The 23,278-nt window shown below is 34.9% G+C and overlaps 1 protein-coding gene across 3 annotated transcripts; it reads left to right on the plus strand.

Moving 5' to 3' along the window:
* The first annotated feature begins 2,035 nt into the window (after positions 1–2,035).
* LOC123894443 (protein FORGETTER 1-like) lies at positions 2,036–23,217 on the plus strand. Of its 3 annotated transcripts, none has more exons than XM_045944449.1 (32): positions 2,036–2,725; positions 4,623–4,688; positions 4,813–4,986; positions 5,066–5,196; positions 5,402–5,478; positions 6,071–6,252; positions 6,383–6,460; positions 8,303–8,435; positions 8,907–8,967; positions 9,061–9,142; positions 9,417–9,542; positions 9,629–9,772; positions 9,864–9,963; positions 10,049–10,180; positions 12,996–13,066; positions 13,154–13,326; positions 13,505–13,598; positions 17,645–17,742; positions 17,830–17,965; positions 18,139–18,245; positions 19,025–19,120; positions 19,217–19,304; positions 19,397–19,517; positions 19,644–19,755; positions 19,836–19,959; positions 20,349–20,426; positions 20,518–20,636; positions 21,196–21,249; positions 21,327–21,429; positions 21,937–22,065; positions 22,511–22,625; positions 22,767–23,217. In XM_045944449.1, exons 1-32 carry the CDS (start codon positions 2,285–2,287, stop codon positions 22,796–22,798), a joined length of 3,777 nt encoding a protein of 1,258 aa, XP_045800405.1. In that variant the 5' UTR covers positions 2,036–2,284; the 3' UTR covers positions 22,799–23,217. The 3 variants fall into 3 exon arrangements, 2 of the variants coding, with proteins under 2 accessions (XP_045800405.1, XP_045800406.1); XM_045944450.1 differs by having other exon boundaries at positions 2,050–2,725; positions 4,813–4,981; XR_006803808.1 differs by lacking the exons at positions 21,937–22,065; positions 22,511–22,625; positions 22,767–23,217 and adding an exon at positions 20,758–20,916 and having other exon boundaries at positions 2,079–2,725; positions 21,327–21,377.
* Positions 23,218–23,278: the final 61 nt, after the last annotated feature.

Here is a 23,278-nt window from a genome sequence, read left to right on the forward strand (position 1 = left end):
GAAATTGATTCAGCTCTTCTTGCATTGCTACTATCCAAGCATCATCTTTCAGAGCTTCATCAACCTTTGAAGGTTCCATCATTGAAATAAGACCAACTAAAGATTCCTCATTTCTCAGTTGAGATCTTGTCTTTCTTGGACTATCTTTGTTGCCTAAGATCAGTTCCTCTGGATGTGATGATTTGTATTTGAAAGTGTTTCTAGGGGGTTCATCATCTTCAGACTCATCAACAGCAGGTTCAGTAGCTGCTTCATTGCTTTGATGTTCAGGGTCTGTAGGAACTGTCATGTTCAGAGGTTCTTCAGAGAATGGATGAGTGATATATGAAAAAGAATAACGTATGAGTGATATATGAAAAAGAGAATGACCATGATTAAATGATGCAGATTGAATACTTATTAAAGGCTTGAGTGAATTATATTGAAAAGTCATTGGAATATAAATGTTATAAAAATATATAAATGCAGACATATGAAAAATATATAGGGATGATAATTTTTATTGATAATTATGTAAGTAATATGTGGTATTATAGAGTGATTTAATTGGATGTAAGTGGTTGACGTGACATTGTAGAGTGGTTTCATTGGTTTGAGTGAATTAGGGTTTAGAAGAGTAGTAGGAGAACTATCTAGGAATTATATATATAGAAAAATATATAGGGATGATATAAATGTTATAAAAATATATAAATGCAGACATATGAAAAATATATAGGGATGATAATTTTTATTGATAATTATGTAAGTAATATGTGGTATTATAGAGTGATTTAATTGGATGTAAGTGGTTGACGTGACATTGTAGAGTGATTTCATTGGTTTGAGTGAATTAGGGTTTAGAAGAGTAGTAGGAGAACTATCTAGGAATTATATATATAGATATAGATATATATAGATATAGATATAATAGTTTTTTATTTATTCCAACTCACTAACACACTTATAATAATTGTTTGTATATAAATTCTAGTTCATTTAGTAAATATGTTAAAATTGTCTTATGTTCGATTTTTCTTAGTGTCAATTTTGGTAGATTAAATCCATATGATCTTAGCTTTAAATGAGATTGCTACAAGTTGATAGTGAAATTGGACCCCTCAAATTAATCGGTTTTTGGACTAAAGATCGATTTTTTCAAAAAATAAATAAAATAAATTGTCAATATTATATGTTATATTTCTGTCACCCTCAACGATTTTTCCTGGTTCCGTCCCTTACCTCGCCAACTCGGACATAACGATTAAGGGGCAAAGTGGGACGGTGTCAAAAAACATTTAAAAAGTATTAAAATAGTAAAACAACGCTTGACGAATAGAAGGAAAATACCTTAAAATATTTCATTAAGTCAAAAAGGACGCTGATAAGGGTTGCCCCAGATACATACATCACAAAATACACCCAAAATGGGGATTACAAAGCAATGAAGTTAAACGCTTACAAAATAAAACTACTAGATAAAGAACAAGATCCCTAATATCTAGCAATGGCGGGCGATGTCCCTCGCAACTTCCAAAACTCCGGACATAACAACTCGTTTCTGGTCAACTGCCTACAAATCCTCCATGATCTCGTCCAATCGACTCCCAATATGGCGTTAGTGTGCCTCCAACACCCGAAAGAGGCGATTCTTGGTAATCAACTTGAACACATCAGTAAAGAACCTTATCAAGAACATTCCTATTGAGTAGACTTTCTCATAAATAACCCTAGCAAGAACATGATGAAATATGATAATGTTCCATTGTTTATATTTGAAAAATAATAATGGAATGAAATAAAATGGAATATGATGGAAAACATTTCATCCCATACCGCCACTTACATTCAATTTTGTTTATCTCATTTTTAAAATATCCAAACAATAAAATGAAATATTTATTCCATTCCAATCCATCCTATTTCATACATTCTATTCCGCTCTGCTCCATTCCATTATATTTCATCAATTAAAAAAAATTTAAAGAACGGTTACGGTAAAACTTAAAGACCGAGATGCATTTTGTCAAATAAATAAAACACAAGTTTTGTCACGTGGGTATGTCACGTGCCTATTTCCCCAGCAAAAGAAGTGAGTCCAACTTCCCTAATTCCCAATCTCACACTCTCCATCCATTTCACCCCACAAACAATTCCGTTGGGCTCAATTCCGAGCACAGACACAAAACACCTAAACGGAAGAAAGAAGAAAGAAACAAAGAAGAAAGTTACAGAAATTAGAGCATAAAAAAAAAAAAATTCCCTTCTCTTTCGCGCTTTCTCGCTCGAAAGGAACAAAAACAAAATGACACAACCACCGGTACCGTCTCCTCCACCGCCTCTACAACCACCACCTCCTCCACCAACCGCACCACCGTCACAACCTTCCGACGGTGTTCGTGTTCGCTGTGCCGGTTGTCGCATGATCTTAACCGTAGCGCCTGGACTGACTGAATTCGCTTGTCCGACCTGTCGAATGCCGCAGATGCTTCCGCCAGAACTCATGGCTAGGGTCCACCAAACGGCACCGTCAACTTCGCCGTTAACTCCGCCTTCACAGAATTTGCCGGCGCACGGCATTGATCCAACTAAGATTCAACTTCCTTGCGCTTCCTGTAAGGCGATTCTCAATGTTCCTCATGGTCTCTCGCGATTCTCTTGTCCTCAATGTAAAGTTGACCTCGCCGTCGATCTCTCTAAGGTTAAACAGTTCTTTGCTCCGCCTCCACCTGAAGAAGTTAACGAGGTTTGGTTTCGTTACTTCAATTTTGCTTTATCGCTTTTTTTTGGTGATTTTGGAATTGTGAAGTTTTTTGTGTCTCTGCTTTACTGTGTACATTGAATAATTCGATTCTGATTTCTGTGTGTAATTTATTGAGAAATGTAGTAGTTTAGTGTGTGACTGTTAATACACTTTTGAATTGATATTGAGTTGTCATCATATATTGTTACTTCCACTTTGAATTTGCATCTGAGTGTGTTATTATAATGTGAAAACGGACACAATGTATTGGCCAACACGTGGTGCCGCCATATCCGAGTATGGTGCTGTGTCACTACCATAATCCTGCAACCGATATTTGATAGCACTGCTTGATAGTTGATAAGGTGAATGCGTTAATAAGGGTGGGGGAACAAGCATTGTGAAGAGGAAGTAGAATATGCTATGTTAGTTTTTTGGGATTAAGATAAATAGTTTATTAATGAGAGAGGAGGGAATTAATACTGATTATCTGTTTCTATATTGCCGGCTTAATTCCCTCTCGGTCTTTCATGCATGAATTTTTGTTGTCATTCTACGATGAAAATGTCCAGTTGACCTTGATGAGAGCAGAACTGCTATTAATAGAAGTTTCATGCATATTTTACACGAAGAAGTGCATATTTTACCCGAATACGCTATTTTTCACGATACTTTTAATTTATTGGTGAAAAGGCGAAGAAATAGATTTCTTATTCCATTTCCATCCCAATTGATTCAAGAACGAAAGAACAAACTAATGCCCCTTCCGGTGTCTCCGTTGAAATACCTATCAATGGTATTTTTCATAGCAATAGGAATTCATTCCATTTTTCAAAAAGAAGATTTCATTGAGTATCAAGGAATCAAAGAATTAAAGCCAAAATACCAAACAAAAGTAGATAAATATTTTTTTTTCCTGAAGAAGTGCATATTTTACCTGAATCTTCTTCCATAATGGTACGGAATAAACTTGGAATAGGAGTTATTCCCCAAATAAATGAAATTGTTTGAAGATCTTAAATTTTTTCAATTAAGTGGCCCTCGGTCTACAAGAATTAAATTGTTCATATGGAAAAACCAGCCTTCTGTGTTGGATCTCTTATTCTTTGGATGGAGGGATTTGCGCTGGTAAACGAAGGGAGTGTAATTTTCCATTTTGTTTAGACATTTTTCATTTTCTGAGGATTTTATGAAATGAAGCAATACCTTGCTCAACCATCCCTTATTCATTTTTACAAACATTTTATAACTTTCTCAATTTAGATACAGAAGTTTTCCTTTCCACCGGAATCCTCTATTAGAATATGTAAATATCTTTTAAATTTAGGATAAATAAGAATTGGGAAAGTGGAAAATCTTTAATGAGAATAACTTCATGCTTGCATGGTGCAACAGAAATGAAGGGTGAATTACAGTGTACTCATCGTTCACTCTGGACCAAAACTTCAGTTGAAAATAAATTTTATACTTCCCCCCTTTTAACCCACTCAAATAATTGGACCCCAGATCATTTGTATAAAATTGAGATTGTTCAGGCCTTGTATAAAGGAAGGACATGCCTAGGGAGTTGGTTGCTCTTTTGAATTGCTATTTTTCCTTTTCTCTGTGACCTTGTACAGTTTTGTTCGAGTATATGGATGTATATGTGTGTGTTTTTTTTTTTTGAATAATAAATTGAATTTGTGAACATAAAACCCCGTAGAGGTAAAAGAGATTAGATGATCTACTTGCTACCTTTTTGATACTTCAATAAATTATTATGTCTAGTTGTCCGGTGATATTTCCCTCATTTTATTTACTTATTTGAGTTCTGTTAATTATTTGAATTTTTTCTTTTATTCTGTTTTGCTTACCTTCATATGTCTATATTTTTACTTTATTCTGCATTAAATTAAATCAGGTTGCTGTTGAAGTCGAGCGGGATGAAGATGAAGGTGGCATGGTTGGAGAAACATTTACAGATTATGTGAGTTACTAATTGTTTCCTCCTGCATTGTACGCTAGCAGTTTGTTATCAACAGTTCATTTGTTATTTCAAGTTACACAAGCACACTATTGTGATGTTAAATAGTCATTGTCTCCGTATGCAGCGACCGCCAAAAGTATCCATTGGACCTCCACACCCAGATCCTGTTGTGGAGACGTCTTCCTTGTCTGCAGTGCAGCCACCTGATCCTACCTATGATCCAAAAACTAAAGATAATTTGGAAAGTTCAAAGGCTTTGTCATGCTTGCAAATTGAGACCGTGGTCTATGCTTGTCAGGTTTCTTCTTTGACATAATGGACAGTATAGATTATGATTTACTCTGCCTTTCTTGTTTATAATGTAGTTTTTTTGACAGAGACACCTTCACCACCTCCCTAATGGAGCTAGGGCAGGATTCTTTATTGGAGATGGAGCTGGTGTAGGTAAAGGTCGGACAATTGCAGGTCTAATTTGGGAGAACTGGCACCATGGAAGAAGAAAGGCATTGTAAGTTTAAGTCACACTGTCTTTGCATGCGATACTTGCGTGTTATTCAAAATTGAGTTAAAAGCAAATTCATGCTTTGGATGCACATTTGAAAACAATTACCTAAACAAATGACCACGCATGTTTGTAATTTGAACTCGATGCCTGGCTATACTCAGTTAACTTGTTTTGATGCTTTTGTCATGTTTTCAACGATCTTACACAGGTGGATTTCTGTTGGTTCAGACTTGAAGTTTGATGCTAGAAGAGACTTGGATGATGCCGGTGCAACATGTATCGAAGGTATTTCTTTTGGTGATGTTATGTGCATTAAGTTGTGTTACATACATAACAACCGTGATTATATACTAACCTGTTACACACTCGTTAAATACATAGGTGGTGCAAAAATAGTTCTCACTATGGGATTTAATTCCTCCTATTATTTTCCACTAGGATTTTGGATATATATATATATATATATATATATATATATATAGATAGATAGATAGGTGGTTCAAAGGGTGATTCATGGCCAGTGGTTCTCAATAAGATAAACATTGCTAAAATAGTAGGATTCTTATTAATCCACGAGTCTTGTTACATTATTATTGTTAAACGGCTAGTTTTTACTGGTTTCATCTCTTGCTGCTGTGTTTGGTCATATGAACTAGCCACATTATCACGGATTACATGTTATCATTGTCATCTTTTCTGGCTTCTCAACTCTAATTATGCTTCTTTTGTCCTACGAATGGAAATTTTCTGTTTGTCATCTTCATTGGAGAAATTTCATCTTTTGCCCATTTCAGGTGTTTTTATTTATTTCATCTATATTTCAATCAATGTTCTGATATAAGTTTAAATGTCTTCCTTTTCTTTTTCTTTAATCCAGTGCATGCTTTGAACAAACTGCCGTATTCTAAGCTTGATTCAAAGTCTGTTGGGATCAAGGAGGGAGTTGTTTTCTTGACATACAATAGCCTTATAGCATCTTCAGAAAAAGGTAGGTCTCGTCTCCAGCAGCTTGTGCAGTGGTGTGGACCAGGGTTTGATGGCTTAGTAATTTTTGATGAGGTATGAAACATTTTCTAGTATAAATTATTATTTCCAATGTTTTTTTTGAAGAATAACATTAATGATTCAAGAGCTTCTTTCAATTTTATTTCTTTACCTTTTGTTGCTAAGGTTTGATGATTCATTGTAGTGTCACAAAGCAAAAAATTTGGTCCCTGAAGCTGGTAGTCAGCCAACACGCACTGGAGAAGCAGTGCTTGAAATTCAGGTTTTGTTCTTAATTTTCAATCTCTTGGAACAGTAAACGAAGAGTTTTGATATTATTTATCCCTTACTTTATAATTTTTTTTCTTTTTTTTACTTTGATTTTATTATGTGGTGGGTGTAAATCTTGGGAGAGATATTTTTGTTTTCTTTATGGATAATTTAGACTCTTTTTAATCCTCATTCTTTGTTATTTCTTTATATGTAACATATATTTTGGACTATATTTCCAAAAGGCGAAATTAAATGAACAGTTTAGAGAATAGGAAATACCGTATCAGAAAGAAAGATATAAAGGCCTGGCTTTAGCTTTGCCCAATATATGCAACTTGTAGCGTAGGTCCAGGGGCAAAACAAAGATTCTCAAATTTAATTTTGTAACAAAAACAAATTTTGAATCAAGTGATGTAATTGAAACATCTGTGTGGATTGACCTCTCTGAACTAATTTCAGTTGCAGTACTTGTTAGATTTGTACTCAAGTATGCAGTGGCGATAATTAGTTGTTTTTTTAAAACGTAGGATATATTATGATATATATATATATATATATATATATATATATATATATATATATATATATATATATATATATATATATATATATAATGAAAACTGAGAACAAAAACCTCTTAAACATTAGTAAATATAAAACAGAAATTGGAAATCATTGTCTTCTAAAAATCCAAACTTAGAAATAGGAATGGTATCAATTTCATCACCTCCTGGAGCATCACCCGTAAATAGGACAGCTTGTATGTTTGGTTCTTCAAGACACAATTATGCCACTTCAAGACTTCCAGCACCATCAAAGCTATCCCATGCATATGCATTTCCACTAATGTCCCGCATCTTGGTACTCCCTTCCTTGTAATCTTCACTTTCCCAACCAAGACCTGCAAATTTGTATGCACATAAACCAAGTCTACAGAGAGTGTTGTGTCAGTAGATTTATAAGGTTTGAATTGCTCGAGAGGAAAATACTCTCAGCCTTTGTTATTTATAACTAAGTGAATACATTCAAATCCCTTGATTATAGGGATAGAAAAACTAAACAAATCTAATCTTATACAGAAGTTTTCTCTACAGAATGTAACTTAACTCTAAATATCTTAACACTCCCCCTCAAGCTATACGCATCAAGCTTGATACATATAAGATAAGATATCCTCGGGTCTCTTGAGAGATTTGGTAAAGATATCAGTCATCTATCTAATCATTAGAGTACAAAGGAACTAACTATCTGCCTGAAGAGAATCTTCTCGCGGATGAAGTGACAATTAATCTCTACGTACTTTGCGCTCATGAATACTGGATTGTATGCAATATGCAAAGCTGCCTGATTATCACAAAATGAAACTCAATGACTCAGTGAACAGGTACCCACCGCATTTCCAAACACAATCTCTGAATTCATTTAGGAAAGATGTCAAACTCATCCTTATTATCAGGTTACAAATATCTTTCAAGTTTTATTACCACCTCAAGTCTCTTTAGCAGTCACCTCATTATTAAGCTGCGTGGATCATCTTTTCCTGAATCATAAAAAATAACCTCAAATACATATGACAAACTATTTAATCCTATATTTAAGACTCAACCCGTTGCAAAACCAAAATCTTCAACCAAAAACTATATATATGTTTATCCTGTCACTATCCTATCCTATCCTTATACAGCTTCTTATCATATCCTATCTCTATCATATCTTGCGCACCAAATGGGCCCTTAATGTCTCATGCTCTTTCCACATTTACATATGTTGAAGTTAAATTACTTTGCAAAATTTGGCATTGAAATGGTGGATTGAAAAGCATGGTTTCAGTTATTGCAATCTAATTTTACAGGATAAACTACCTGAAGCTCGCGTTGTTTATTGCTCAGCAACTGGTGCATCTGAACCCCGCAATATGGGTTATATGGTTAGACTTGGTCTTTGGGGAGATGGAACTTCTTTCTCTGATTTCCGCGAATTTCTTGGTAGTGTTCTTATCTGTTCTTTACTCTTTCCTTTTCTTGTTAGTGATCTTCTTCATTATATATTTTTTCTGGATAAATTAACTTTTGCTCTTCTTTTACAATACTTTTTCTTGCAAGTGATCTCCTTCAGTTGATGATGTATTTTTGTTCATGAAAATACTGCTGTTTTCTTATAACCATTTTTTGACTATATTATAACTTAGAAAGCATTTATGAATGCATTACTAAATAATTAATATTTTACAATTTTTTTATTTCAACTTACTATAGCTACATAATATAAAATGTTGTAGACTTTCTTATATGCTTGCTTTCTACATGTGTTTTCCCCATAGGCCCATCTCCTTAATGTGTAAAGTTAACTATACTATTTGAATTTATACATCCAGGTTGCTTTCTACATGTGTTTTCCCCATGGGCCCATCCATTAGTGTGTAAAGTTAAGTTAACTATTTGAATTTATATATCCAGGTGCTCTTGATAGAGGGGGTGTTGGAGCTCTAGAATTAGTTGCCATGGACATGAAAGCAAGGTTATAATATTTTCAATTATACATGAACACTTAGACTTCAGAACATGTATGCATATGAAGGAATATTGTTTTGCTTCACTTTTCTCACTGTAGGGGGATGTATCTATGTCGGACACTTAGCTACGAGGGTGCTGAGTTTGAAGTTATTGAAGCACCATTAGAAGATAAAATGATGGTAAGAATCAAATTAGGAATGTACTTTTCCATTTCATTTTGTGTACTTTAATTCCTTTTTCTTCACTTTATGCATGGTAAGAAAGGGGTTGATGTTGTAGAAAACTAGACACATCTCCTGGCTGCATACTGTTCAACTTCTGTTTTAATATAATTAAAAATTTGAAACATGTATTATCTATGTCGTCATCATGTTTTCTGAAGTTGCATTTATTTATCCTTCGAGTTCATTTATTTTCTTCTGATGACCTTATTCTTCATATTAAACTTCTTAGGAAATGTACAAAAAAGCAGCAGAATTTTGGGCAGAATTACGAGTAGAATTGCTGTCAGCTAGTGCCTTCCTAAATGATAAACCTAACACTAGTCAGCTATGGCGATTATACTGGGCAAGCCACCAGGTATTAATATTTAAGTGGTATCTTAAGACAATCTCTATTTGGATGGGTCACTTGTATAAATACTAAATATATTATTGTATCTGTAGCGTTTCTTCAGACACATGTGTATGTCTGCTAAAGTCCCCGCTACTGTAAGACTAGCAAAGCAAGCATTAGTTGATGAAAAATGTGTAGTCATTGGTCTCCAGAGTACTGGTGAAGCAAGGACAGAAGAAGCTGTGACAAAATATGTGTGTATTTGGATTATGTATTCATTTCCATATAAACAATTTTTTTCTGCAATTCCGTTTTTTCACTTGGTTTATTTATTTTTTTGTAAAGGGTTCTGAACTTGATGACTTTGTTTCTGGACCTCGAGAATTGCTGCTTAAATTTGTGGAAGAAAATTATCCGTTACCAGAAAAACCTGAACTCCTTCCAGGTTTAAGATTTTTTTGCCAAATGATTTTCATTTGTTTTCATTATTGTGCACTTATTATATATATATTTTTTCATTTACATTATAGGTGAAGATGGTGTTAAGGAGCTCCAAAGGAAGAGGCACTCTGCAACTCCTGGTGTTTCATTAAAAGGAAGGGTCAGAAAAGCAGCCAAATGGCAACCTCCTAGTGATGCAGAAAGTGATGAAGAATCTGAAAGTGAGTCTCCCTGAAGCAAAGTTGATGAATCTTTTGAATACATAACCTTTTCTGTTCTGTGCTTTAGCTGCATATGGTATGAAGTCATTTTTCCAATTATCGACATCCATGCGTCATCTCACTATGTTGGGACGTCTAAACTGAACAATGAAGCCATTGTGCTATATTTTAAATGTCAAAGGTTCAGAAACAAACCATTTAGATGAGGATATTTTTCTTTTTGTTTGCTTATACTTTTTTAGTCTTCATCTACATTTTAACCTAACGAACTACCATTTCGTCCACATTTCATTCTAGAAATGTTGGTCTTCTCTTTTAACATAACCAAACCACTATATATGATTTCCTCAATAGATTCTATTCCAATTTTCTCTCAAACACAGCTGTTCCTGATCATTTTTGTGTATTCACTCATTAAATAAAAAATTCACATCTCTGCCGCCTTAAATTTTGCTCTTGTTAGCCCTTCACCATTTAACATTTTTACTGCATGCCATTGTTGGTCACATAGCTGTATTCTCAAGTATTTCTGAGTTTGATTGACACTTCAAATCACAATTTACATTTGAATCCTTTTTCCACTTCATCTACTTAGCTTGAATTTTGGGCAAGTGTTACATCCCTCTCAATCATCTCATTGTTATTTAAGATAGAAAATTTAAATACAATACCTAAACCATGCAACTTGTGGTATTAGGTAATCTAGGTATTTATAAGAAAGGGGGAAAAAAAACTTGGTAGTTAGCATGTGGTCCTCACACTCCAATTTCACCTCATAACATTGATTACTCTATTGCTGGATTTATATTCCAAATAATCAAGCCTTAACACACCAGTTCCATCTTAGACACCCAATGTACTTGGATGAGCAGCCAATAACAAAAAACAATTACAATAATAAAGCCTTATCGCACTGGGTGGCATCAATTACTTGGATTAGATGATTTGGTTTCACCTTTAGATTTTCATCTACCTCTAACTTTTGGATCATCCTTCATCTAGTAACCACCCCTTACCTGTGCTTCTATGAGTTTTCTTCACACTTGTCCATACTCCATACTATCTATAAGACTATTTTACTATGTTATAAGTTATTACCAATGGGAGGTACTCCAATTTTCTAATAGTTGTATTCCTAATTCTAGTTTGTCTTGTGTGACCACTTATATCCATCTTAACACTCTCATGTCGTCATGCAAAGTTTACTTTCTTCGGGACTCTTTGGTGTCCTACATTTAGTCCCATACAGCATTGCAGGCTTCACAGTTTTGCGATAGAATTTCATTTGTGGTACTTGGATGAGAAACCGTGTTTCCTAAAGTACGCATCCTGCAGCCCCAACGTAGAGGTTGCTGTAAAGGGAGAAACTGATAGGGACTGGAAGTTGCAACAAATAGATCAACAGAATAAATGGTAGAATCAAGCTTGTATTATTTGATTGAAAGGGAAAGTTTACAGAAGAGATCAAGTCTAACTGCCACAGGGTAAAAGCCCCTATACAGAGCAATTATAGCTCTCCATTCTCGTACACGTGAATATTCTCAATGATAACGAAAACGATACAATCATTCCACTACTTAAGGCATTACGCTAACTAATTTGTTATTGGAAATACTCATCATAAAAAGAAAGCTCGGCAACTAACATTCCTTCTCTTACTTTGCACTCCTCTTTCCCGTACGCGTGTACACCTTCCAAGTAGTAGGTTGACCCAGAGGTCCACTAGTATTAGCCAAGGGCCCAACAGAAACACACTGTTGTATGGTCTTGTTATCTCTTTTTTCTGGGATACGAGACCATGTGCCATACAAATTAGTTACTACACTAATTATAATAACAAGCATACTAGGATTGAAGACCTAACAAAAAAACAAATGAAAAAGACCTATAATGTATTGAAATTAGGGTTTACTTTTTGCAGTGATAATGTAAACTCAAAGTTATTCTACCATTTGTATTATATTTAATTAATTTATGTATATATGTATTTTTTAATATAATTCACATTAGAGGTAGGGTCTTTCATTTCTTGTTATGATTTATGATTTCACTTTTATAGCCTCCATGTCTGATACTCACAGTAGGTTCATAGTTATCAATCTTTGATAGTGGCACAGAGTAGATAGTGGGATGACCACTTAAATCATCAAAAACAACATATATTTACCAAAAATTTAAAGACATTCATGATTAATAACTCACAGTCTAAGAAATTTGGAATAGTAAGGGTTGAGAAGAGGCCATGAATGGATTTAATTTTGGCCAATAATCACACAGTGACATAATAATTCCCTGCAAACTGAGATATACAGTGGCCTGCACGTGGATTTATGACTTTGACAACCGCGAGGACTATATTGTGTGCATAAATGCATGCTTTCTTGCACGTTATCTTTCTTAATGTATTATCAATTACTGGTCTTGGCTTGCTGAATGCTGATGGATATAGTAAAGGATGCAGATTAATTATCTTGCTGTAAAGAGTTTTGGTTATTCTACAAAAAAAAGTGATAACAAAATTATTTTAAGAGCTTATTGCTCTTTTCAATAAGAATTTATGATGAGGATTAAACTAATATAGCTGAGGATATTGAATGAATCAAAATAAGAACATAATATAAAGTGTTACAACAGTAGCACCATGACAAAATCAGAGGCAGAAAGAAATCTGTGAAGATGCTGTCAGCCCTTTCCCACTTCCCAGCGACAATCACAAAATCCCTTAAACAACAATTCACAACAATATTTTATTTCCTTACCAAACCTTTGAAAATGAATGTGTGAATTTTATCATGATTCCTCTTGCTTGATGCAGCTGATTCTGGCATTGAGTCTAATGACTCAGATGAGGAGTTTCAGATATGTGAAATTTGCACCACTGAGGAGGTAGTTTTTCTTTATTTTATTTTTGAATCTCTTGAATTGTTTTGATGCTATGCTAGGGATGTAGTAGTCACACAGTTTTCACTGCAGGAAAGGAAAAAATTGCTACAATGTTCGTGCTGTGGTAAATTAGTCCATTCCGCATGCTTGATGCCACCAATTGGTGATGTAGTTCCTGAAGAGTGGTCGTGCCATTTGTGTAAGGAAAAAACTGATGAATATCTTCTAGCAAGGCAGGCCTACATAGCTGAACTCCAGAAGAGGTATACAATTTAAACAGTTCTCAAGTTATTGGGGGCAGACTTTAATGGTCTTAATTATTGTTTTATGTTTAATAACTGTTTACGACCGAAACTGCAAGACACATTATCTTTATGAACCTAAATTAGGGGGAAAAATAAAACAAAGAAAAGTTGTAATTGTTTTATTAAATTATGACAGGTATGATGCAGCCTTGGAACGTAAGACAAAAATATTAGAGATTATTCGTTCTTTGGATCTTCCAAACAATCCTTTGGATGATATTACTGACCAGGTAGTGATCACATGTTTTATTTACCCCCTTGCTTTGAAGATCATTTTCTTAAATGTGCTCAGATACAGTTTTGTAGAAAATAATAAGTGAATACTGTTATGTGTTATTCCTCAGCTCAAGGCTGGTTTAAATAGGAAGAGTACACACATAAAAGGAAATAATAGATAAGCTTAGAATCTCCTAGAAATAACAAACTAGGAAACTAAATATTTTCCAACACCCCCCCTCAAGTTGGTGCATAGATATCTATCATGTCCAACTTGCCGATCAAATGCTCAAAGGTGGGTCTTGCTAAGCTTTTGGTCAAGATATCTACAGTTTGCTGACTCGAAGTTACAAAAGGTAGACATATGATTCCGGCATCTAACTTCTCTTTTATGAAATGTCGATCGATCTCAATATGCTTGGTTCTGTCATGTTGAACTGGGTTATGAGCTATGCTAATAGCGGCTTTACTGTCAGAGTATAATTTCAACGGAAGCTCAATTTTCATCTTAAGCTCTTCTAGGACTCTGTGGATCCATAATCCTTCACAAATACCTTGAGCCATAGCTCTAAACTCAGCTTCTGCACTACTTCTTGCTACAACTCCTTGTTTCTTGCTCCTCCATGTCACAAGATTACCCCAAACATAGGTACAATATCCGGAGGTTGATCTTCTGTCAGTGACTGAACCTGCCCAATCAGCATCGGTAAAGATAGACACATTTCTTTCATTAGTCTTCTTAAAAAATAATCCCTTTCCAGGATTTGCTTTCAAATATCGCAGTATCCTATAGACTGCCTCAAGATGTTCCTCAAAAGGAGAATGCATAAACTGACTTACTACACTAACCGAGAAAGCAATGTCAAGTCTAGTGTGTGACAAATAAATCAGTTTCCCAACCAATCTCTGGTACCTTCCAGTATCAACAGGAACACTACCTTCTTCCCAAAGTTTTGCATTAGGATCCATGGGAGTATCTGTTGGTCGACATCCACTCATTCATGTTTCTTTCAATAAATCTAGAATGTATTTTTGCTGGGAAACTAGAATACCATCTTTTGATCGAGCAACCTCCATACCAAGAAAATATCTCATGGATCCCAAGTCCTTGATTTCAAAGTCTAATGCTAATTTCTCTTTTACTCTTGCCATTTCAACTATATCATCTCCAGTAAGGACGATATCATCAACATAAACAATTAGGACAGCAATTTTTCCATCTTGGGAGAACTTTGTGAACAAGGTGTGGTCAGCTTGTCCTTGAATGTACCCTTGTTTCTTCATGGAATAAGTGAACTTTTCAAACCAAGCTCTAGGAGACTGCTTTAATCCATACAAAGACTTATTTAGTTTGCATACATTTGACCCAAACTTGTCTTCAAAGCCAGGAGGAATGTCCATATATACTTCTTCTTCTAAATCACCATTGAGAAAAGCATTCTTAACATCCAACTGATGTAGGGGCCAATCTAAGTTAGCAGTAAGAGACAAGAGAATTCTGACAGTGTTCAATTTTGCAACAGGAGCAAAAGTCTCTGAGTAGTCTATACCATAAGTTTGAGTAAAACCCTTAGCCACCAATCGAGCCTTGTACCTTTCGATTGACCCATCTGAATTATACTTCACAGTAAACACCCATTTGCATCCAACCGTCTTCTTGCCATCCGGTAGTGTCATAACACTCCAGGTTTTGTTCTTTTCAAGAGCTTTCATCTCCTCAAGTACAGCTTCCCTCCACTTTGGAACTTCTAGAGCAACCTGTACATTTTTTGGAATCTCTACACTAGACAATTTTGAGGTAAAGGCAGAAAAAGACGAAGACAAATTTGAATATGATATAAAATTGGACAATGGGTATTTAGTGCAAGATCTAATAGGTTTTCTAACAGCCACAGGATCATCGATATCGGGATACAAAATACGACTCTCAGAAACAGAGATAGACTTACCTTTTCTTTTTTTAGGAAGTTGATCATCCCCCGGTTCAGATTCATGACAGTGTTGAGATGTGGACTCATCACTTTCTTTGTGATTCTTTCTCACAAAAACCTTTCCTTTCCAAGTCTTGTTTCCTGCTTCAAACCTATTATCTTTATATGACTCATTATTTTGTGGCATTTCAATTAGATCATCATTATCATTGTTTTCAAGATTCTCATTGTTTTCTTCATGAGAAAATGTAGGCTCGGATTCACCAAGCTCACTACTCATAACAGGAGTAGGATTAGATAAAGAATCATGGCCATTTTTCGTTGGTGCAGAAGTATAAGTTTTAGAACTTTGTGATACCGGCAAAGATAAATTATTAAAAAAACTCATGTCCTCAGTTTGAAACGAGTTAAAAAAACTCATGTCCTCAGTTTGAGACGAATCTTCATTTAAATTTCCCCCCTGAAGATGCGTGTCAAAAAAAGGTTTGTTTTCAAAGAATGTAACATCCATGGTGACAAACATTTTCTGATTTTTTGGATCAAAACATTTATATCCCTTCTGGGTTGGAGAATACCCAACAAAAACACATTTTATAGCACGCGGTTCAAGTTTGTTAATATTCTTATGTTCATGAACAAATGCAGTGCAACCAAAGATTTTTAAGGTCAAATCGTTTGAAACACGATCATTAGGAAAACATTCTTTGAAAATATGAATTGGAGTTTTAAAATTAAGAACTTTGGAGGGCACTCTGTTAATTAAGTATGTAGCTGTTAAAACTGCTTCACCCCACAAATAATTTGGTACTTTACTTGCGAAAAGTAAAGCTCTAGCCACCTCCAACAAGTGCCTATTTTTTCTTTCTGCAACTCTATTTTGTTGGGGAGTGTTAGGACATGAACTTTGATGCACAATTCCATTTTCACGAAAAAAATCACTCAACATTGTGTTAAAATATTCTTTGCCGTTATCACTTCTAAATACTTGAATATTTGTTTGAAATTGATTTTGCACCATTTTAACAAAATCTTTTACGGCCTGACAAACGTCAGATTTCCCCTTTAACAAGTACACCCAACAGACTCTTGAGTGATCATCTATAAATGTGATAAACCATTTTTTATGAGAAAGTGTACTCGTTCGGTTAGGGCCCCAAACATCACTGTGAATAACAGAAAAAGGTTTTGATGGTTTGTAGGGCTGTAATGGAAAATGAGAACGATGATGTTTTGCAAATTCACATGCTTCACATTTAAACAAAGATAAATCCTTATTACGAAATAACTCGGGAAATAAGTGTTTTAAATAAGGAAAACTAGGATGACCTAATCGTGAATGCCATAACATAACATCATCATTATTATTATTCAGAACTAAAAAAGATTCAAAGCATGAACTTATTGGTTTGGAAGGTAGTTGTGATTCAGGTTCAATGTCGAAGTAGTAGAGTCCTCCACTCTCCTTAGCACTACCAATCATCTTCCCCGAGTTCAAATCCTGAAAAACACAATGAGTACGAAAAAAATTAGTTTGACAATTTCTATCTTGGGCTAATTTACTGACAGACATGAGACTACAAGATAGATTTGGGACATGAAGAACATCTTTAAGGGTTAGACTTGGAGACAACACAACCGAACCTTTACCCGCAATGGCTGAAAAGGATCAATCCGCAATTTTTATTTTATGGTTACCTGCACATGGACTATAAGAAGAAAACAGAGTAGAATCACCTGTCATGTGATCACTTGCACCCGAATCTACTATCCAAGCACGACTGGGACTGACACTAAAAAGGGCAGAAGTACCTTTGGGGGCAACAGAGCCAGAAAGAGTGTTAGATTCAAGAATGTTGTAGATCCTGTCTTTACTTACTGAGTTGGGAGTCATCTACTCTTTCCCTACCATTTTATCCTCTATCCCATATTAATGATTTTTTTTATAGGTGCTATCTGTAAAACATTCAGACATTAGCATTCTGTGTTGCATCCTGAAATCTCATAGGTTCTAGTTCTTATTTGGTTATCATCTTGTGAGAATGCCATATCCTTTTTCCACATGATAATGTTTCTATATATATTGAAGTTACTAATACTTATGGTGATAATTGTTTTATACATATATACAGCTAGGCGGCCCCGACAAAGTTGCAGAAATTACAGGAAGGAGAGGAATGCTTGTGAGGGGCCCTACTGGAAAGGGTGTAACTTATCAGGCTCGTAATACGTAAGTTGTATTATCTCCACATGTTACCGATTAACAAACAGAATTTGATAGTAGCTGCATTATGCCAATTTTTGTGTATCTGTATAGAAAGGAAGTTACTATGGAAATGGTTAACATGCACGAAAAACAGCTTTTTATGGACGGTAAAAAGTTTGTTGCTATTATCTCTGAAGCTGGATCAGCTGGTGTTTCCTTGCAGGCGGATAGGAGAGCTGCAAATCAGGTATTTCAAACTGACTTGAAGTATTGCTGTCCCTGATATCATTGTTTTGTCTGACCTATGTTTATGATTTGGAGTGGTTTAGAGTTTCGGCTTGATTGAACTTATAATCTGTTTTATTCTTTGTTATCTGTGCTGTTTTCCCCATTATGTGATTCGTGACTTTTATACAACAGAAAAGAAGAGTTCATTTAACGCTAGAGCTTCCTTGGAGTGCTGACCGTGCAATTCAGCAGTTTGGAAGAACTCATAGATCAAATCAAGCTTCAGCACCAGAATACAGGTTATTGATTAAAATGACTTTCATTCTATCTGTTTGCTAGCTTTTCATATTGTTATTTCTATTAACCAAGTTAATTAGTTAACTTATTGTCTAGCTGGTTTAATATCTGCAAAGTATTTAAGTTAGAACTAAAGCCTGAGGGAAAAGGTTTTGGTTGGTGTTTGGAGAACGAGAAAATGTGTAGAGAAAGTTAAAGCCTGAGTTAGTGAGTAGTGTTCGACACTTGTTGAAGAAGTAACAGTGTCAAACGTGTGTGCAAACCTCCGATATACTACTATGTTTCATAGACATTGAGTATGTATGTCTAATTTGAATTGGTCACAATTCATCTCGTGTTACTGCTGATAATACGATAACTAATAGTTGGATAGGGATGACAGGTTTTGAACATGTGGGACATTTTGTACCCAAAACAAACGCGCTACCAAGCTATGCTACATTCCTTTACATTTGTTTCCAGTGTCATTGTGAAGAATTATTGTCTTGTTTTCCACATTGTTCCATTATATAGAATATAGTTTGGGTTTCATATCTCTCTTTTTCTCCATCCTACTGTAACCAGATATTTCAATTGTTTCATACCCAAGACATAAGTTGTTATCTTGCTTTATCAAAATTCTATATTGCTGGTGTATATTGTTCACTGTCTCATGAAATCCTATAGAAGTTAAGATGTAAGCTCCTTAAACTGGATATCAAATGATTGCAGTAGTTTTTTTTTAAATAGCCTCACCAGGCTACACCAGTTTACCTGATCTCTATTATCATAAATGCGTCAGGATACTCTTTACTAATCTTGGTGGAGAACGACGATTTGCATCGATTGTTGCGAAGAGATTAGAATCTCTTGGTGCTTTGACTCAGGGGGACCGCAGGCATGTTGGATTTATCAGTTTTGTATTTTAAATGAATTGGCATCAATGAATTTTTACATACTTGTCTATGTTCCTGACTTCTTTCACGGCTGACAGGGCTGGGCCTTCATTAAGTGCTTATAATTATGATAGCGCTTATGGAAAGAGGGCTCTAATGATTATGTACAAAGGAATAATGGAGCAGGTTTTATATTATTCTTTAAAATGATTTGTATATATATAATACCTGGTATGAAAAGAGTTGTCAGATCCATCTAATGACAAATCATTTTCTAGGATTCTCTACCTGTTGTGCCTCCGGGATGTTCATCCGACAGACCAGATACTATTCAAGATTTCATTATTCAGGCAAAAGCTGCTCTTGTATCTGTTGGGATAGTTAGGGATTCAACTCTTGGTAATTCATTTCTACTCTCAAATAAACTTTCAATTGAGTGGTTTCGTTTATACTTGAACTATTGTTGTGATTCCACATATTGCACTACCTAACCTTTTGACTAAACATGTGCTTCCTATTTTGTAGGAAATGGTAAAGATCCTGGAAGGTTATCTGGGCGAATTATTGAGTCAGATATGCACGAAGTTGGTCGATTCCTCAATCGGCTTTTGGGACTACCTCCTGATATTCAGAATGGGTGTGTCCTTTGTATAGCAAATTACTTGATGCTTATAAGTTTTAGTACTAGACAATATGCTAATACTACTTTATCAACAGGCTATTTGAATTATTCGTGAGTATATTGGATCTTCTTGTTCGGAATGCTCGCATTGAAGGTAACCTTGACACGGGCATTGTTGACTTGAAAGCTAATGTCATTGAACTACAGGGTACTCCAAAGGTTTGTTTGCTAGACTTGTGTCTGCTCATTTATTTGTTATTTACTTCTTTCCTTAGTATTAAATATAAGAGAAATGCTGTATTTTAGGAAGTGAAACACACGACATGACGTGGTGATTTCCGGCCAAACCAAATTTATATTATTTCCATTTTTAAATATTATTTATTTTATTTAAAAGCCAATTGCATACTGCCATGTTTTTGTTCGTGTGTTTGTTGTGGCTTTCTATTCGAAATGAATAGCATAGCTCTAAAAATATTTGTATTGTATCAAATCTGCTCCAAATGTCATTTTTGATATTTCAGCAGATCTTAGGATATATTCTTTTTATGCCTGCAGAAATATTTCCTTGTTTAAAATCAATCCTGCTCCTTTATTATTATATGCAGACAGTTCATGTTGATCAATTGACTGCAGCTTCAACCGTTCTGTTTACGTTCATCTTGGATCGTGGTATTACATGGGAGGTGATTGTTTTTTTCTGTTTGACCCAACTAGTGGTGTGTGCATTACTCAAACAAATGCAAAATACTGAGTTTCTTATTATTTATATGCCAGTCAGCAAGTAGCATGCTGAATGAAAAGCAGAAGGATGGGCTTGGCTCAGCCAATGATGGCTTCTATGAGTCCAAAAGGGAGTGGTTGGGAAAACGTCATTTCATTTTAGCATTTGAAAGGTATTATTCTTGGTTTTCATTATGTGTTCCTGTTTCCTTAGTTCAGTTTTGATTTCATTGAATATTGAATATAAACTTGAAGTTGATTCTAATCATCAAGCATTTCTCTCTGCTGAGTTAGGTTGCCAAATTAAAAACCCGAGCTTATATTTTTGTTCACATGTGCTTGGATACACCAAAAAGCAGAGATAGCTGACCTCATTTAATAAACTTGATTTCTGCACTGGTTTTTTACTCAACGTCTGATGCCCAGTTCAGGATATGTTACATGCTTCTAAATGTACTTTTCCATATCATCATGATATTTAACTTGCTTAAGAGCAGAGAACTTTAGGAGAATATATTACATACTTCCAATTTTTATTTTGTTATGATATTAAAAATGTCATGTAAAGATCATGACATGGAGTTACCAAATGCGACTCACACACACACACACACACACACACACACGATCTTATTATTGATTTGCTTATGTCATTTTTTTTTCCTTCGTTCTGTTCTACACACAATCTTATTGGTTTGCATTTCCTTATTTTTGTTCTTTGATCTGTTCTAGTTCTGCTTCGGGTATGTATAAGATAGTTCGTCCTCCCGTTCGGGAATCAAACCGGTATGTATTCTAACAATTAGGCTTTGTTGGCATTTCAGTTTATTGTATTTTAAACATGGTTCCTCTTGATCATTTAGGGAGATGCCTCTATCTGAATTAAAAAGTAAATACAGAAAAGTTTCATCCTTAGAAAAGGCTCAAACTGGTTGGGAAGAGGAATACGATGTCTCATCTAAACAGGTATATTTCTTTAGAAGATATTTTTCCTGTTTCTAAATTTGCAATGAAACCAAATTTTATTGAAATGAAATATTTAAATCTGGGGTAATTTTTTTTCTGCCCGCATGAATTGCTCAGAAATCCCCCCATCCACGGAAGATATCTTCTGGTAGTCAGGTCAGGTAGTTTAAATCTTACCGGAACCGGAAGATATCTTCCAGTAGGATTTGACATTTGTCATACATACTGAATTGAGTTGGGGTTCTGATATGCTATTGTTCAATTTATTTGTCATCAATTTCTTGGACAGTTTTCATTTATTCTTAACTTAGTTATACACTTGGACGTATGTATTTTAAGTATTGCCCATACCATCTATAACATCATCGATCAGTATAGATGCATTGTATGATGCATGAATGGTAGTACTTAAAAGATACATTAGAAATTAGATGAAAAAAAATGCAACCCCTGCTTACTCCACATTGTCTGACTCTGACATTGGCTTCTCTTTACCTTTCTTGGCAGTGCATGCATGGTCCCAATTGTAAGATTGGCAATTTCTGTACAGTGGGCAGAAGACTACAGGAAGTAAATGTCTTGGGTGGCCTCATTCTTCCTGTTTGGGGAACCATAGAAAAAGCCCTTTCTAAGCAGGTATTTCTTCATCATTATGACAACAAAAACCGAAACATTCTATTTGACAAAATATTGTATTGCTGATGCTAAAATATCAATTCATGCATTCGTTTGTTAATCTTCTGGTTTGAGTTTTTAAACGGTGAGGTTTGCAGCATAAAAATTGCAGTGGATGGCTTGGATTAAATTGTAGTAATTTATTATAGTAACTGTTCACACAACCGAGTTTGCATTGTAGAATAACTTTCAACTTGATAAGATTATATCTGCTTGAAAAGGTTTTCTTTGTAAGGCGGCTCTTGTTCATTGTTTAGTTGTTAGACCATTATACGTTGTTAGACCATTATACTTCACGACTTCACTGGCGACTGATTATTTGATATCTTTTTGTTGATAGTGGTTTCATGAGTTACTTAAATATATCTCTTTGAAAATAACTAAACTGTAAATCAAATATATACAGGCCCGCCTAAGCCATAGGAGGCTACGTGTTGTACGCATAGAAACTACTACTTTGGATAGCAAACGAATTGTTGGACTTCTTGTTCCTAATGCAGCTGTTGAAACTGTGCTTCAAGGTTCTCACTCTCACACACGCACATTTTCATAATAGATAGAAAATGGATATAATTAATAGATGATTTTTTTCTCAGAATTTTGATCTCATTCCTTTTTTGTCAATCGCAATCAAGAAACTAACCTATTGACATCATTCACAGGTTTAGCATGGGTTCAAGAAATTGATGATTGACCTGTGATAGTAAAGTAGACTTGGCTCAACTTTTCATTTTAACAAAGCCTTTTGAAAGTTGCTTGACATCTCCAATATTCTGTGTCCTCTGTACGTCAACAAGCAAATTACTATATAGTAAAAAGGCTCAACCTTGATACTGAATTTTTTGGGTGAGATGACTCATCCTCTGCGCCATTCAACACAATTGTGCAGTCTCATTTAGTTTTCAATTTTTTCATCTACCATTTTAGCATATAATTCGATTTTGTATATTTGTAAAGATAATTCACCGAGACAGTAGATGGCTAGGCTGTATCAAATAGTCAAGTCCGAATAGGCTGTATCACATAGTCCAGTCTTCATCTGAACCAGTTTGTATCACAGATATTATAAATGATTATTATTTTAAAACGATTATTGAAGAAAATATTTTTTTATTTTTTATTTGTTTAATTTTTATTTTTTATAATAGAAGTATATATTACTTTAGAAGCAACA

This window comes from Trifolium pratense, linkage group LG7 (genome assembly GCF_020283565.1).
Source record: "Trifolium pratense cultivar HEN17-A07 linkage group LG7, ARS_RC_1.1, whole genome shotgun sequence".
NCBI lineage: Eukaryota > Viridiplantae > Streptophyta > Magnoliopsida > Fabales > Fabaceae > Trifolium > Trifolium pratense.

Excerpts from the sequence above, each read along its gene's own strand:
- LOC123894443 (XM_045944449.1), top strand. The coding sequence starts at position 2,285 with ATGACACAACCACCGGTACCGTCTCCTCCACCGCCTCTACAACCACCA. Across the intron at positions 19,960-20,348 it reads AACTACAGGGTACTCCAAAG|ACAGTTCATGTTGATCAATT; the intron begins GTTTGTTTGCTA and ends TATTATATGCAG. Across the intron at positions 22,626-22,766 it reads TGTTGAAACTGTGCTTCAAG|GTTTAGCATGGGTTCAAGAA; the intron begins GTTCTCACTCTC and ends CATCATTCACAG.